General features: G+C 43.4%; 1 protein-coding gene across 2 annotated transcripts in view; it reads left to right on the top strand.

Moving 5' to 3' along the window:
- Positions 1 to 11,314: 11,314 nt before the first annotated feature.
- zswim8 (zinc finger, SWIM-type containing 8) overlaps positions 11,315 to 13,302 on the top strand; it is a 54,925-nt gene continuing 52,937 nt past the window's right edge. For both annotated transcript variants that reach the window (XM_056291913.1, XM_056291912.1), the window contains exon 1: positions 11,315 to 11,991. In XM_056291913.1, the coding sequence (XP_056147888.1) occupies positions 11,814 to 11,991 (178 nt within the window). In that variant the 5' untranslated portion in view covers positions 11,315 to 11,813. The remainder of the gene's footprint in view (positions 11,992 to 13,302) is intronic.

Raw genomic sequence — 13,302 nt, 5'->3', positions numbered from 1 at the left:
CTTGGATGAAAAGCAGACCGATACTGTCAAATCACAACAGTGACGATCATGTTTCAACACCGGTGTCGCCTACACGTTGGCCAGCCGTTGCAGAGAACATAATTGTCAGTGTTTCTGGGAGGGGAGCCAGCAGGAGTAATTTGCCCCACTGTTGAGAGTAGCACCTCCTACAGGTGGTGGGGCATCTGTACAACTGTGGGTAGACCCAGGGTAAATGGCACAAAGCTCCACACTTGTTACTTTCCCCCCTATAGAAACCTTCACCTGCCAGGTGGAGGGAAGTGGTTGGCGACACTGTGCATTTCGGAGGAAGACATCATAAGTGTCACACAATGACAGGAAGTTAGAAGAACAGGGAAATGGAAATTGCCAAACTGGGAGAAAAAAAGTGGAGAAAATGCAACAGAAGAAAAATTGTCATGTTTTTCTGTCATTTCTTTTCATGCCATATTTGATAACTTTTCAAACTGGCGTCTTTGTAGCAACAGCCATTCAATGTAGTAGCATTATGTAATTGCTCCTATTAATGTTCATTGATGCCTGTGGGATCCACCATTCCCACCAAGCATTCAATGTAATGGAGCCCGCACAGGAAACGTGTTCCAGAAGAGTAAGAGATGAAGAAGGAAGCCGAGTGTAGGAGGCCCAAGAGAGGTGCCTAAATACAAAGCTAAACTCTACCCTGTTCAATTAGATTTAATTAAATGTTTGATATGGATTAATATCTTTCGTCTCGTCTCATCATCAGCCGCTTCTCCGGGGTCGGGTTAGAGTGGGGTGGCAGCAAGCTAAGTAGGGCACTCCAGACGTCCCTCTCCCCAGCAACGCCCTCCAGCTCCCCCTGGCGGATCCCAAGGCGTTCCCAGGCCAGATTGGACATGTAGTCCCTCGAGCGAGTTCTGGGTCTACCCCGGGGTCTCCTCCCAGTTGGACGTGCCTGGAAAACCTCTAAAGGAAGGCGCGCAGGAGGCATCCTAATCCAATGCCCGAACCACCTCAAATGGCTCCTTTCGATGCGAAGGAGCAGCGGCTCTACTTCGAGCTCCCTCCGGATGTCCAAGATCCTCACCCTATCTCTAAGGCTGAGCCCAGACACCCTACGGAGGACACTCAGCCGCTTGTATGAGCTCCCTCTGTTGGGTGTCTGGGCTCAGCCTTAGAGATAGGGTCCTCATAATGGATTAATATGTTGTTCAATAATAATGTGTCAGATGACAACGTTGATCAATCATCTTTCTCCAAAATACGCGCTACCGCTTCATTATTTTGCCTGTGTTACACAAAAACCTGTTGACTGCTGTAAAATTTTAACCTACACGTAAAACCTTTTCTGCACATTCAGGATTACATCCGTTTACAATGGAAATCTGGGATTTGTGTTATGAAAGCTGTTAAATAAATTAAGCAAAACCAATTTTTAAAAAACAAAACAAAATAGTGACTGCTAGAATGCATGCCCCACAATAACGTCATGCTGAGACAGGTGTGATGATGTCACACAGGCAGCCAGAGCCCGGGAAAGAGCACTGGTTTGTGGTAAAACGAGGTCACACCGTGGAGCATGTGGCTAGCAGCAGTTCTTGGATCCAAACCCACCGGGATTTGAACACCAACACTGTGGGTGTGTTTGTGCGTGCGTACAGTTTAGCGCCTGGTATTTCTGAAGCATTCCAGATGTGCATGAATCATCCGCTCAGATCTGCTCCATCATCCGTGGAGAGATTACAAGCATGAGCATGGTCGCATCCAAAAATGAAATGACTGATGAAAACAAACGTCAGTTTCTGAATTCTGGAGTTGGGGATTACAGAAGAAAAAAAAAGTGAATTAAAGTGCAATCGAATAAGGAAAGAAAAAAAAAGATTGTAATTATTATTTCGACTCAATGGAAACGTTGTGTTCATAGAGACTGGATGATAAATAGTGGTGGAAACTTGAGTCTAAAATATTTGTTTTAATTCAGTGATATCACGCTATTTGAGAAAACCAATTAGGGAGAATAATGTCCAAGGTGTCGCTGACTAGCTGTCCACTCCCAGAACAAAGCTTTCTGGTTACTCAGCATGACGTCATGTTGCACTTGACCGTAACCCTTTACTCCCAACAAGCCCCTGAGGTTTCAGTGTGTGACGGAGGTGATGGTCTCTCTCCAAGCTGACAGAAGATCATTAACTGTTAAATGGGTCAGAAAGAGAAACCTGAGTGGAATAATTTGTTTTGATATAGTTTTGGGAGGGCCCTTCGAAAAGGTCGAGAGAGTTCAACTAATGCCAACAGTACAGTTTAAACAAGTTCAACATTAACTGCACTTTTTTCTTTTTTTTTCTTTTTTTTTTTTAGTGGAAAGGTGAAATAAATGACTTGGTTTTGATGAAGGACATGAGTCCTAGTTGAATTCTCAACTCAAATATCTCAAATAATATATAATATTGTAAAGTTCACCACTATTAAAGACCATACAGAACTTGAAACTGAACGTTGTCTCTTTTTTTTTTTTTTTACAAATCTTTATTTACACAACAGGTTTAGTAAACTGAGGACAGTATGCAGGACGAACACACGTCACAAAGGAGCCAGGGGTACATTCCATTCCATTACAGAAAGACATTGAAAGACATACATAAAATACAAGTTTTGACAGCCTTTTTGTTCGTAGAATAAGAAACAAGTTTCAGATATTGCTCAATTTCTTTCAAGAAAATAAAAGTTTTTTTTGTTTGTAAATTTGCTTTTGTGGATTAATTTTTTTGGCAATATCATTAACAGATTTACAATGAAAAAATATTTGTCACCTTTTTTGGGGGGGTTTAAGGAAACCAAATGCCACATTCTCCCATAATAAAACAAAGTATTTGAAAAGACGATCAATGACAAATCTGCGAAGGTCTTGGCAGAATCTCTTGGTGGGAGAGCGGCGCCGAAACAGCTGTAACACTTTCTGGATGTCCATCACAGAAAGAACAGTTCGTGTTTACGACTCTTAAATTTCTGCATGTAGTGACTGGCGGGATAATATTTATGAAGGACTTTAAAGGATACCTCTTTAATCTTGTTTGTGATTAGGTACTTAGTATGTGGAAGCATCTGGACCTTCTTCCAGTGCATGTCATTCACAAACCGGTTCCAATATGCTGCGACATATGGGAGGGAGACAACATCTCTTTGAAATAGGGCACGCATGGCTCTGTTATTATTTTGTATTGTGACTATTTTGAATGTTGTCTTGATTCTCGGCTGTTGTTGGTCACAGGCCGCCATTATCTGAACAACTCCAGGTCATCTCTCTCTATACAAGTCCCACCCCCTAACATTTGACCTGGCAACAGTGCACCCCCCCCCCGAACTGCAAACATCTCCCAACCAACTATGTGCAACTACCACTTGTACTCCCAATGGTGAACCTGAACACACTACACTATAATATAGTATATAAAATAATATTTAATGAGCCATCCATTATCCAAACAGCTTATCCTACTGTCAGGGTCGCGGGGATGCTGGAGCCTATCCCAGCAGCCATTGAAGCACGGTGGCACAGTGGTTAGCACGGTCGCCTCACAGCCAGAAGGTCCTGGGTTCAAACCCCAGCGTAGTCCAACCTTAGGGATCGTCCCAGGACGTCCTCTGTGTGGAGTTTGTATGTTCTCCCCGTGTCTGTGTGGGTTTCCTCTGGGGGCTCCGGTTTCCTCCCACAGTCCAAAGACATGTAGGTCAGGTGAATTTGCCTCACTAAATTGTCCTTAGGTATGGACGGGGGTGTGTGTGTGTGTGTTTCGCCCCTGTGATGGCCTGGCAGACTTTCCAGGGTGTCTTCCCCGCCTGCCACCCAATGACTACTGGAATAGGCTCCAACATCCCCGTGACACTGAGAGCAGGATAAGCAGTTCAGATAATGGATGGATGGATTTCTTTCTTTATTTGTTTGTTTGTTTGATGATGGGTACCTTTCAGAGCACTCAAGGACAGCTTAAAAAACAGTTAAAAACAAGCAGCACTGTATCAGACATCATAAAATCAAATAAAGCAGGGGTATACAATAATATGTTAATACAACAGATAGGTATTAAATCATCATCTGTGCAAAGCTCACTGTGGGTGTAACCATTCAAGTCTGGATCAGACTGAATATGCCCGTTTGAAAAGGTTCATGTTGAGATGGGACTTGAAGGTGGAAAGAGAGTCAATATTGCAAATGACTTGTGGGAGAGAGTTCCAAAGGCGGGGGGCAGAACGACTGAAGGCTCTAGAGTCTAGACCCAATGGTAGTGAAGCGGGCATATGGTGTGAGTTTGATGGCAGAAGAGGCTCTCGAGTACAGGAGAGTGTGTGGATATGAAGGAATTCAGAAAGCTATGAAGGTGGTATGCTATGAAAGGCCTTAAAGGTGAGAAGCAGAATCTTGAACTCAATAAGATATTTAACAGGGAGCCTACCACTGTGTAGGCAGAAATCACAGTGAGTGTGGGCACAGAGAAAACGAGGTGGGCCTAGCTCGTCTAAGACCAATCATACTTAATAGGTTCGCATATGTTAACCAAAATAGGCCATTACAAACATACTTGCTGAATGCACCACAGTTTAATCATACAAGCCTTATACTTCATCAGAGGTAACGCTACAGGCACCAAGCAGCATCGCATAGCACACACACACACAGCTGACAGATGGTCCTCCCGTCCACACCATGGTAGAAGAGTTTGAACTTTGAACCCACCCCCGATGCTCCTGGCCTTACTCCCCTTCCACCTTGTCTCTTGCACACACAGTATATCATATCAGCCAGCTCTCTCCCTCTACCAGTCATAGTGCCAACATTCAAAGTTCTGACTCTCACCTCCACACTCCTACCCTGCCTCCTCTCCTGCTGCCTCTGCACATGCCTTCCCCCTCTCCTTCTCCTTCGCCCAACAGTAGCATGTTCCCAACGGCACCCGGCTGGCCAAGAACACCGGTGGCGGTCATTGGAAACCCGGGCCTCGACCGATCCGGCATGGAGAGATGTGGTCTGTGCAGTCAAAGACTAGTTTTAAGACCAAAAGGCTTTGACCTTTCAGAAATGTTACAGGATTCGTCCAGCAGGTAGCGTATTTTAACCAGCTGCAATTAATTTACGTTCTGACTCCAACCAACACTGTATAATCAACACACGGTATCGTACATTACACCCTTCTATACAGCAGATTTGGATATCATATGAGATGATGTCAAGGTTAATTTCATTTTGTTCTTTTTCATTTATCTATCGTCTGTATGGTGGTCCTGTTCTGTCGTTATGTCTAGCTAAAGCACCTGGACAGTGTATATAGATTATCATTACAATAGTTCAAGGACATGCGAAAACAGACAAGCGATACAAATATGTACAAGGCAGGTCAGGTGAATCGGCGTTACTAAATTGTCCCTAGGTGTGAATGTGTGTGTGTGTGTGTGTGTGTGTGTGTGTGTGTGTGTGTGTGTGTGTGTGGGCCATGTGATGGACTGGCGGCCTGTCCAGGGTGTCTCCCTGCCTGCCGCCCAGTGACTGCTGGGATAAGCTCCAACATCCCTGCGACCCTGAGTAGGATAGGCAGTTTGGATAATGGATGGTAATGTCAGCAGTATTAATTAACAGAAGAAAATACAGTTTAATGACATTTTACAGCCTTCCGAGCCGTCCCGGTCGCTGCTCCACCCCCTCTGCTGATCCGGGGAGGGCTGCAGACTACCACATGCCTCCTCCGATACATGTGGAGTCGCCAGCCACTTCTCTTTACCTGACAGCGAGGAGTTTCACCAGGGGTACGTAACGTGTGGGAGGATCACGCTACCCCCCCCTCCTCTCCAGTTCCCCCTCCCCCCGAACAGGCGTCCCGGCCGAGTCCAGAGAAGACGCTGGCGCAGCGACCAGGACACATACCCACTTCCGGCTTCCTACCCGCAGACACGGCCAATTGTGTCTGTAGGGATGCCCGACCAGGCCGGAGGTAACACCGGGACATTGTACAGTTCTAAGGCAATAAATAGGACGGATGCAGGACTTGACACGAGGGATTTTGCCCTTACACGCTGAAAACAATGACATGAGGACATTCAGGTTTTTCTTTTGAAGTTTCATTTGAGCTGCCATATCTTAAAACACACCATTCTATTCTGTCCGTATCCAACCGATAGCTCTTCAAAATTTTACCATATTGAAATTTATGTCAGATGTGTGCAAGCAGCCAGCCCTTTCTTGTTTGCAACGGTGATGGACAGGTTGACGGATGAGATCAGGCAGGAGTCTCTGTGGTCTATGATGTTTGCGGATGACATTGTGATCTGTAGTGAGGGAAGGGTGCAGGTTGAGGAGAGCCTGGAGAGGTGGAGGTATGCACTGAAGAGAAGAGGAATGAAAGTCATTAGGAGCAAGACGGAATACCTATGAGTGAATGAGAGGGAGGACAGTGGAATGGTGAGGGTGCAAGGAGTAGAGGTGACGAAGGTGTATGAGTTTAAATACTTGGGGTCAACTGTCCAATGTAACGGGAAGTGCGGTAGAGAGGTGAAGAAGAGAGCAGGCAGGGTGGAGTGGGTGGAGAAGAGTGTCAGGAGTGATTTGTGACAGAAGGGTACCAGCAAGAGTTGAGGGGAAGGTTTACAAGATGGTCGTGAGACCAGCTATGTTATATGGCCTTTATATGGCCTGGAGACAGTGGCACTGACGAAAAGACAGGAGGCGGAGCTGGAGGTGGCAGAGTTGAAGATGTTAAGATTTTCATTGGGAGTGACGAAGAAGGACAGGATTAGGAACGAGTATATTAGAGGGACAGCTCAGGTTGGACGATTTGGAGACAAAGCAAGAGAGGCAAGATTGAGATGGCTTGGACATGTGTATTGGGAGAAGGATGCTGAATATGGAGCTGCCAGGGAAGAGGAAAAGAGGAAGGCCAAAGAGGAGGTTTGTGGATGTGGTGAGAGAAGACATGCAGATGGCTGGTGTGATCGGGGAAGATGCAGAGGACAGGAAGAGATGGAAACGGATGATCCGCTGTGGCGACCCCTAACGGGAGCAGCCAAAATTAGTAGTAGTAGTAGTAGTCGTCATAGTACTAGTAGATAAAGGGATCCTTATTAAACTTTATGTAAAAAATACTTATACAGAGAAATATGGTACAGGCTATTGGAAACTTTATAACTCTTTACAGAAAAATTAAGACCTTAAATTGGAAATTAACAATATTATTGATAAGTATTGGAATCAAGCCTGTGCTATAGGTACTTATGGATATTTTTGGGGATTAATTAAATATGAAATTCGGAAAGTTGCTATTAAGAAAGGCAAATTATTAGCAAAATTAAAAAGAGATAAAAAAATTAAAATCGTCTAAGAAAGTTTAGATCTGCAAATGAAAAATTGTGGCAATTTAACTAGCCAAGAGGTACTGAATATGAATTCGCTACAAAACCAGTTAGACAATATTTATGAGGAGAAAACTAGAGGTACCTTCATTAGATCAAGATGTAAATGGCTTGAACAAGGTGAGAAAAATGCAAAAAACTTTGGGGTTAGAAAAGTTGATGGTTAATGGCACATTAACTAATTATCCTAAAGCAATTTCTCAACATGTAGCTCAATTTTATCAAAATTTACATTCTTCAGCCCTTGCACCTACTAATATTGAATTCTTCTTAGACAATATTTCGGTACAGACAAATAAAATAACGGTGACTTTAGAATTTTTTGTGAAAAGGAGATATCTTTATCTGAAATTGTTGAGTGTATTAAATGTCTTAAAGATAACAAATCCCTAAGTAATGAAGGTCTGACAGGGAAATTTTATAAAATCTTCACAACAACACTTGCACCTTTCTTACTAACCATGTGTAGAGAGAATCTATTTAAAAGGGTGAGCTTCTTAGTACGTTAAAACAAGGGGTTATTACATTAATTCCCAAGACAAGCAAAGATAGACTACACATTGAAAATTGGAGACCTATTAGTCTACTTAACAATGGCGGTAAATTATTTGCTTTACTTTTTGCTAAGAGACTAAAACAAGGATTAAATAAAGGTGACTTATGTAGGTATTGTTATTTGTAAGAATTTGGAACAACGACCTAAATTAAATTTTGATCCTATTATTAAAAAAATAAAAATAAATTGAATTCATGGTTAATGAGATATTTCCATATTTGGTAGGTTTTTGTTATCCAAAGCAGAAGGAATATCTACATAAGTATATGTATCATTATCGCATGGTGTCCCAACAAATGTTACTAAGGAATTGGATAAGATGCTATAAGATTTCATTTGGAGGGGGGGGACCCCATCCTCTTAATAAAGAAGTTATCAGAGGTAGTAAAGAACAAGGTGGTCTTGAAGTCTTGGATTTTAATTTACTGAATAATACTTTTAATATTAAGTGGCTTATAGAATTTTTAAAGAATCCCAACAGTATCTGGTATGCCTTTCCTGCGTATTTATTTAATTCTACTGGTGGCATTGATTTTTTTGTTTTGTTAAAATGTACTTTTTCTGTTGACAAAATCCCATTTAAATGAGCTAACTTCCATAGACGAGCTCTTTTAGCATGGCTATTTGTATAAAAACACAATTTCAGTCCTCATAGATACTTTGTCTGGATTAATAAGGATATTTTATACAAAATAAATCCCTGTTTCATCACTCATAGTATGGCAATGGAATTTTACAAGTTGGTCAATAGATAAATAACCCAGCCACTGAGGATGCACAAGCCAGTGTAGTCTTAGTGCCAGTCCCAAGCCCGGATAAATGGGGAGGGTTGCATCAGGCGTAAAATCTTTGCCAAATCAAACATGCGGATCATAAATAAGATGTCCATACCGGTGGAGGTGAGAGTCAGAACTTTGAATGTTGGCACTATGACCGGTAAAGGGAGAGAGCCGGCTGATATGATGGAAAGAAGAAAGGTATACGGTGTGTGCAAGAGACCAGGTGGAAGTAAGCCCAGGGACGTCGGAGGTGGGTTCAAACTCACTCATCACTGCAGACCCATCACACCCTGGTCACAACCCGTTCCAACTCCTCCCCTCTGGTAGGCGCTACAGAGCACTGTACTCCAAAACAACCAGATTTTTTAAAAAAAGAAAAAAGTTTCTTTCCGCGGGCTGTCATTGAAACGAACGCTTAACACTGTCAAATATATCCAACAATTTTATATATACTTTACTGTACGTAGTACGTATACTGGCACGCTCTGTCATGTTCTTGTACCTCGGGCATGGATAAGTAACCTGCTAACATTTATTTCAGCGTCTCTGTTAAATTCTCTGCACCATTGCACTCGTCGCCTCTTATTTCGCCTGTGCATAGTCAATCATTGTGTATATATCTGAAGATTGTTGTGTTGTAGTGTTGTTATTGTATGTCAAGTACAGAGAGAGCCACGAAACCGGAGTCAAATCCCACGTGTAGTGCAAACCTACGTGGCCAATAAACATGATTCTGATTCAGTTCTTTACATTTTTTTCAAGGTTTTGACAGCTTTAGCATACTTTAATTCATACATCGAATTCTAGAACCGCAGCTCAATTTAACACTATGTGTTTGTTGCTCTCTTGCATTCGATTTGAAAATGTGCAAAACAATAACAAGGTCCATAAAGAAAATTGTTATTTGATTCAGATTTTTTTTCATCAAAGTGTAACTTATTTCCTTTTCGCATCAATGTATTTCTCTACCGGCGAAAACGAAAACGAAAATAGGGGAAAAAAATCAGCAGAATCTATTTATTCAGTGTGCTCGCGCGAGCACGAGCACCTGCCGCTGCCGACGCGCGCCGGAAGCTGTAATGAGACAGCGGAAGTTGTAATCAGCTGATGGAGGAGCTGAAGTCTCGGTGAGCAGGAGAGCCATCTTCCCGACCGACCGGTGGCGAGCAGAGAGGAGATGGGGGTTGAGGAGATCATCTGGAGGGACTTCGCTGTTGTTTGACGGTTCGGAGACGTTTTTTTTCCCAAAGGACGGCAGGACGGCTGCTGCCCGTCGGCAGGAGAAGGGCCACAAAAAAAAACCGGACTTTGTGTTTGTACGAACGTTTGTGTGTGGCGAGAGTGGAGCTCCGCGAATCAACAAGGTTCTCTGATAGGAATACAAAGAAAAGGAAATCCTGAGAGAGAGGAGTTTGATAATCACAACACCACGCGTTTAATTATCCGGGCAAATAAGAAGTGATAGGTTAGATTCTTCAGACAGACCGAATGTAAAAAGCACGTAGCCCTCCCAGATTCTCTCGATGCCAAAACGAAGAGTTAAGGAAAGCCTCGGGAGATGAGTTTAATGCCACAATATCAGTGCGTTTATCATCCGGACAAATAAGAGTTGCGTGACCTCGATTCCTTCCAACTCCCAAAACGGCAAAGGAATCTGACGTTAAATATCACGACGCTTGGGAGCCGGGGCTGAATAATTTAATCAGACAGGCAGAATCGCAAGAAAACCATGTAGTCCTGCCAAGTTTGACGGGTGTGTGTTGCGCGAAGGCAAGCCGGTGTAAACAACCGCAGGAGCCGCGGGCTGGGAGCGCTGACTGACCGCTGCCGCTGGGTTTAACGTGACCGGGAGATTGTGGCTCTGCCAGCGGCACGCTGACGTTAGTCGAGACCCAAACACAACGGCAACTAAACGACCCCGGCAAACTTTGCGGTGGCCGCGAAAACAATATAACCCCCCTCTTTCCCCAGAACCGACGTCCTCTACATGTCATCTATCGCCTTTTGCGTGTTCGCACCGCGAACTGCAAATAAACCAGCCTGCTAGCCGTTAGCCCGCTAGCCCGTTAGCCTAGCCTCTCGTGTTGACAGTTGCCGTAGCGTTAGCGTGCGTAGCCGAGCGAACCGAAACGCGAATATGACACAAGTGAGTGTTGGGATGTCGCGTCACAGAACGCTCCTGGCTTTGTGAGGGAGCGGCGTGCTTATTCTACAAGCGTTGCCCGGCTGGTGGTGGTGGTGGTGGTGGGGCGAAGCGGCGTTGGGGCTGACCGGAGGGATGCGGTAGTGTGTGGATCCGAGTTTAGGAGAGGAGCAGGGCGTCGGGGCTGAAGGGGGGAAAAACAAGTTCCTTCTGTGTTACAGACGCGACTTCTTTTTTGTTGTTGTTGTTGTTGTTGTTGTTGGTATGTTTACAGCTGAAAATAACGTCCGACACGACAGCGACCGAGATATTTAACCTCGTTTTGACTTTTTAATTTGAAGTTTCTCGGTTCACATTCATTACTTTTTCCATTGTTGACATTATAACCGGATCGAGTTCCTCCGGAGAGAGAGGAGGGGGGGAGAGAGAGAGGGGGGGGGGGTCGTCTGTTCAGGGCAGATTGTTAAGGCCGTGGCCACATAGGTGATACAGAGTACTGGAGATTTATTGCGATTTAAACTGGCTTCTAAAGGGACCCCAAAATCTAGGGAGGCAGAACGACATGGATTCAACGTTGATGTGCACATCAAATAGCAAGGCGCTTTACCGTGAAGAAAAGTCGTCTGCACTCCTAGTTACTTTGCGGCACCTCGTTGTCTTTTCTTATCCTGAGAATTAACAGAAAGTAGGCGTCTTGGCGTGGGTTGTAAGGGTTTAGCTTTCTCCTAAACCCCCGTTTGTGTGGAAGAGCTCTCCCAGGCCCCAGCGGTGATCTTTTCTTTCCAGCTGGATTTGGGTTGTTTTTTCCCCTCCCCCCCTCCCCCAGTTTGGAGACTTTTAATTTTCCCTGTCAGTTTGTGGACAGTCTTCGTCTCTCTCTTCTTCTTCTTTTTTTCCTTCTTCTTCTTTTTATTATCTTGAAGTTTGGAGACAAATCGTTGTCTTGAGAGTGGATGTAATGGAACTGATGTTTGCTGAGTGGGAAGACGGGGAGCGGTTCTCCTTCGAAGACTCTGACCGGTTCGAGGAAGACTCCCTGTGCTCCTTCATCTCCGAGGCTGAGAGCCTCTGTCAGAATTGGAGAGGATGGAGGAAGCAGTCGGCTGGTCCCAATTCACCCACAGTCAAGATAAAAGGTAGAACTATCATTTTTTCCATTGTTGATGCGAAATGCTTTCTTTTTCTTATTGCACTGCCTATATGCAGCGACTTATCAACTTAAGCAACTCATTTTTGTAGTTTCCTCTTAATAAAACATGCACACTTAAGTTGAATTGAATAGAGTTGAGGTTATAGTAAGATATTCACAACTCAGAGTGTGTGTGTGTGTGTGTGTGTATGTGTGTGTAACGTTTCTACTAGACTCTTTGACAGTGTTGTTGCTGGTTAGTTATTGCTTGTCTTGAAATACTTTTGGCTCTTTTAAATGGGTAAGTTGGCAAGTTTGGATCACAAACCATAGTAGGTAAACATATAGTAGGTTGTATTTATTCACCAGCTGGTGTCAGGACAAATTTAGTAAAACTGAAAGACCTGCTCTGTATTGCATAACTGTGGTACAGCAGGACTGAGATGGTTAACTTCTGCAGCCCTGAAAAGAAACCTTTCACAATGTTCCTCAAAGTTTCTTATCATACGACTTGAAACCGCCCGCAGCTGAGCATTTTAGATATTGAAGTGTGTTTGTTAGGTGAATGCTGAACCCAAATGTCTTCATTATGGCCCAGTAACCCAAGTCACTCATTTGTGTTTATATTTGTCTGTTTGTAGATGTGTGTTTGTGTTTGTCTGTTTTAGTGTTTGTATTTTTTAAAAAAATGTGCAGCGTTTGTGTACACTGTATCTACACAATGTACACTGCATTTATGTGTGTGTGTGTGTGTGTGTGTGTGTGATATATATATGTATGTATATATATAAATAACTGTTAGAAGAAACATTCAACGATAGGAAACGTGCTTAACAAATAAGGAACAAAATAATCCAGTGATTCAAGTAAATTCTTTATCAGACAGTACAGGCCTGTTTCATGCTGTTTCATTCGCTGATGATTGCTTATGGCATGAAACAGGCTTGTACGGTCTCATAAAGAATTTACTTGAATCCAGTGATCTTTAATATGCTTGTACTTTCTTATAAAGAATTTACTTGAATCACTGGACAATCTAGTGATTCAAGTAAATTCTTTATGAGACAGTACAAGCCTGTTTCATGCCATAAGCAATCATCAGCTGTTTACTTGACTCACTGGGTTATTTTGCTCCTTATTTGTTGAGCACTTTCCCTACCGTTGAGTGTTTCTTTTAACAAGGTTATATATATATAAAATATAGCTCCCTCTCACCCTTTTTTGGGTGTTGTGTGTCTTCCTCAAGTTCAAGTCCTCTACCAGAGGCCTGGGAGTTTGAGGGTTCTACGCAGTATCTTAGCTGTTCCTAGGACTGCAC

The sequence above is a fragment of the Lampris incognitus genome, chromosome 13 (genome assembly GCF_029633865.1).
Source record: "Lampris incognitus isolate fLamInc1 chromosome 13, fLamInc1.hap2, whole genome shotgun sequence".
Taxonomy (NCBI): Eukaryota; Metazoa; Chordata; class Actinopteri; order Lampriformes; family Lampridae; genus Lampris; species Lampris incognitus.
The sequence above is the reverse complement of the archived record's forward strand: the minus strand, read 5'-3'. Positions and strand labels throughout refer to the sequence as shown.